Consider the following 3325-nt stretch of genomic DNA (forward strand, 5'->3'; position numbering starts at 1 on the left):
GAAAAAAAAAAAAGGTTTGAGAAACACTGCGCTGGTGGATTGTCAAAGAAAAAAAATTCTATGCAAACGTTATTATTAATAACAATTAAAAAATAAAAAATAATAAAAAAAATTTATCAAATTTTCTTTTTGAATTTTTTGTTTTTGAATTTTCCATTTTTATTTTGTAATCATCTCGCGACCCCCACTTTGGGAACCCGTGGCCTATCTGACCAAAGACCTTTACTGTGGTGTATTTTTAGGTGATGTTTTTGACGACAGTGGACAGAAATCACTTATTTTGAGCTTAACACTTCATTATATCTCAAAAGACTGACATCAAGCACTGTTAGAAAGATGAAATGCTATATCTCACCCATCTGCTGGATGTCTTTGCACTTCTGACACTCTTCTCTGAACTTGATGCAGCCGGCTGAGTTGCGGCGGATCTCCCTGCAGGTCATCGAGCCGTCGCCAAAAGGTTTTGTGATGACCACGTCCTCGTTCAGGCTGCCGTCTGCAACAAGACACAAAAGCACAGTTTAAAAAAAAATGTCATCACAATCAAATGTTCGTTTTAAATACATGTTTGATTGAAAACTAAGTGAAAAACCCTGTAAAATCCACTTTCAATATCCAACTTGATATTATATTTTCGCATTATCACTTGTCCCATGATACGACACAAATGTGCATATATGCAGACTTTGAAGTTTGTATACCCAATAATTGCATTTTAATGGTTAAACGGTTACCTTTTGACTTTGATGGGACACATTTTTCCCGGTCACATTTCTGTTTTTTCCACAATGCAATAACAGTTTGCAAACAGGTGGCCTGCCTTTTTAATCAACTTGTTTTTTTCATACTACTTTAAAAACGAATCTACCTCACTGCTTAATGTGTTCATTTTGACCTGGGTTTTATAGATGATAGACTAAATGCTATGAACAGACCTAACCTAAAACGACTGATCTGACTGAGGGCTTCTACAGTTCTGATGTGTTTATGTCAGAGCTGTACCCAGGGTTCATACACTTTTTCACCAATGACTTTCAATGACTTCTCCATGACCTTTACCTAATTTTCCATGACCAAAAAAATTACTCTTTCTCAGCGGTACCACTGAAAATTGTTTATTTTAACATGGGACAGGAAAATAAGGTCTGTTGTGCCTATCTAAAACAAATCAAATAGTTGGCTTACTAGCTTCTAAAGCAACGCTAAAGCAACTAAAATCTCTCACCAGCAAAATACCTCGACAGTTAAATGCCATTTTACGTTTCATTACTATACAATACGATATTTATTATCATTATAGTATTACTATTCCGGCGATTAGATAAAATATAAATTATATTTGATGCAACTTTAGTTACATTTCCATGACTTTTCCAAAACTTTTGGGAAAAACGTTATTTTCCATGACTTTTCCAGGGCCTGGAATTAGCATTTTGAATTTCCAGGACTTTTCCAGGTTTTGAATGACCGTAAGAACCCTGTGTACCTTCACTGGGAGCTGTGTCTGAGTCCATGTCCACCATGGAGCCCATAGAGCTGAAGATGTTTCTGCTCATGCCAATCATCGGGGAGAACAAATCCTGGAAGCCGTGGAACGGATCTCTGAAGAGCGAGCGAATGCTTCTGCTCCGACGAGTGAACGGTCCCAGGAAATCAGAGAAAAAGAACGATGGAGGGTTGAAGTGCAGATGGTCAGCCACCTGAGAAACAACAACAACAACAACAACAACACAGAGACACAGCCCGTCAATGCCTTTGATTCAAGATCCATTATCAGTGTTGGGAAAATACTGAATGTCCTCTTCCAATATGAGAGCAACATGATAACACAGGTATCCCAACTGTAGCTGTGAACATGACAGGATGTGTGATTACCTAGAAGAGCATCAGGACTGTTTGAGGCATATGATAGCTATGTGATTAACTAGTTGATGCTCTGTATGTGACGACTAGTTCCTGAGATTGAAGCTCAAGCCGGTGACGAGTGATTATTATTATTTTTAAGTATTCAGAATACTTAAAAATAATAATAATCACTCGTCACCGGCTTGAGCTTCAATCTCAGGAACTAGTCGTCACATACAGAGCATCAACTAGTTAATCACATNTTCAAACAGCATGAAAGTAAGGCGGATATAAAAAAACACAGGACACAGAGATATACTGTATGTAAAAGCTCAAACAGTAGAATTGTGAGGTGAATTGTTAGAAACATACAGAGCATCAACTAGTTCCTGAACAGTGTCCTTCACATTCGATATCCAAGAGAGCGAGTTACACAGTCACAAGATGGAGGAATACCGGTTATTCTAAGTAATCATACATCCTGTCATGTACACAATACTGAGTTTTTTCTGAAAACGTTGTATTTTTTCAAAAAATCTCACAATTTCTGACTTTTTCTAAAAAATCTGACTTTTTCAACAACAAAAAAAGACTTTTTCTCAAAATCAAAAAAATCTGACTTTTTCTCAAAATCTAAAAAATCTGACTTTTTCCTAAAAATCTGACTTTTTCCAAAAATTCTGAATTTTTCTAAATACTTAAAAATGTTAACAATCACTTGTCACCGGCTTGAGCTTCAATCTCAGGATCCATGTATTTCTGATCGTCTCCAGAATGGAAGTAGTCGTCACATACAGAGCATCAACTAGTTCCTGAACAGTGTCCTTCACATGCTGATATCCAAGAGAGGGATTTACACAGTCACAAGATGGAGGGATACCAGTTATTCTAAGTAATCATACATCCTGTCATGTACACAATACTGAATTTTTTCTGAAAATTCTGACTTTTTCAGAAAATACTGACTTTTTTCTGAAAATTCTGACTTTTTCTGAAAATTCTGACTTTTTCTGAAAATTTCGACTTTATCAAAAAATTCTGTCTCAATTTTTTTCCCCTCAAAATTCGGACTTTTTCTGAATACTTAAAAATAATAATAATCACTCGTCACCGGCTTGAGCTTCAATCTCAGGAAGTAGTCGTCACATACAGAGCATCAACTAGTTCCTGAACAGTGTCCTTCACATGCTGATATCCAAGAGAGGGAGTTACACAGTCACAAGATGGAGGAATACCAGTTATTCTAAGTAATCATACATCCTGTCATGTACACAATACTGAGTTTTTTCTGAAAACGTTGTATTTTTTCTAAAAATCTCACAATTTCTGACTTTTTCTAAAAAATCTGACTTTTTCAAAAAAAAAAAGACTTTTTCTCAAAATCTAAAAATTCGGACTTTTTCTCAAAATCTAAAAAATCTGACTTTTTCCTAAAAATCTGACTTTTTCCAAAAATTCTGACTTTTTCTAAATACTTAAA

At 35.7% G+C, this 3325-nt stretch overlaps 1 protein-coding gene across 1 annotated transcript in view; it reads right to left on the bottom strand.

The window, feature by feature from the left end:
- Positions 1–3325, bottom strand: part of clu (clusterin) — a 13030-nt gene that overhangs the window by 3159 nt on the left and 6546 nt on the right. The window contains exons 6-7 of the mRNA XM_010794785.1: positions 1487–1700; positions 356–496 (exon numbers count right to left, since the gene is read on the bottom strand). Of these exons, the coding sequence (XP_010793087.1) occupies positions 356–496; positions 1487–1700 (355 nt within the window). The remainder of the gene's footprint in view (positions 1–355; positions 497–1486; positions 1701–3325) is intronic.

Source organism: Notothenia coriiceps, unplaced genomic scaffold, assembly GCF_000735185.1.
Source record: "Notothenia coriiceps isolate Sejong01 unplaced genomic scaffold, NC01 NC01_scaffold00037246, whole genome shotgun sequence".
NCBI lineage: Eukaryota > Metazoa > Chordata > Actinopteri > Perciformes > Nototheniidae > Notothenia > Notothenia coriiceps.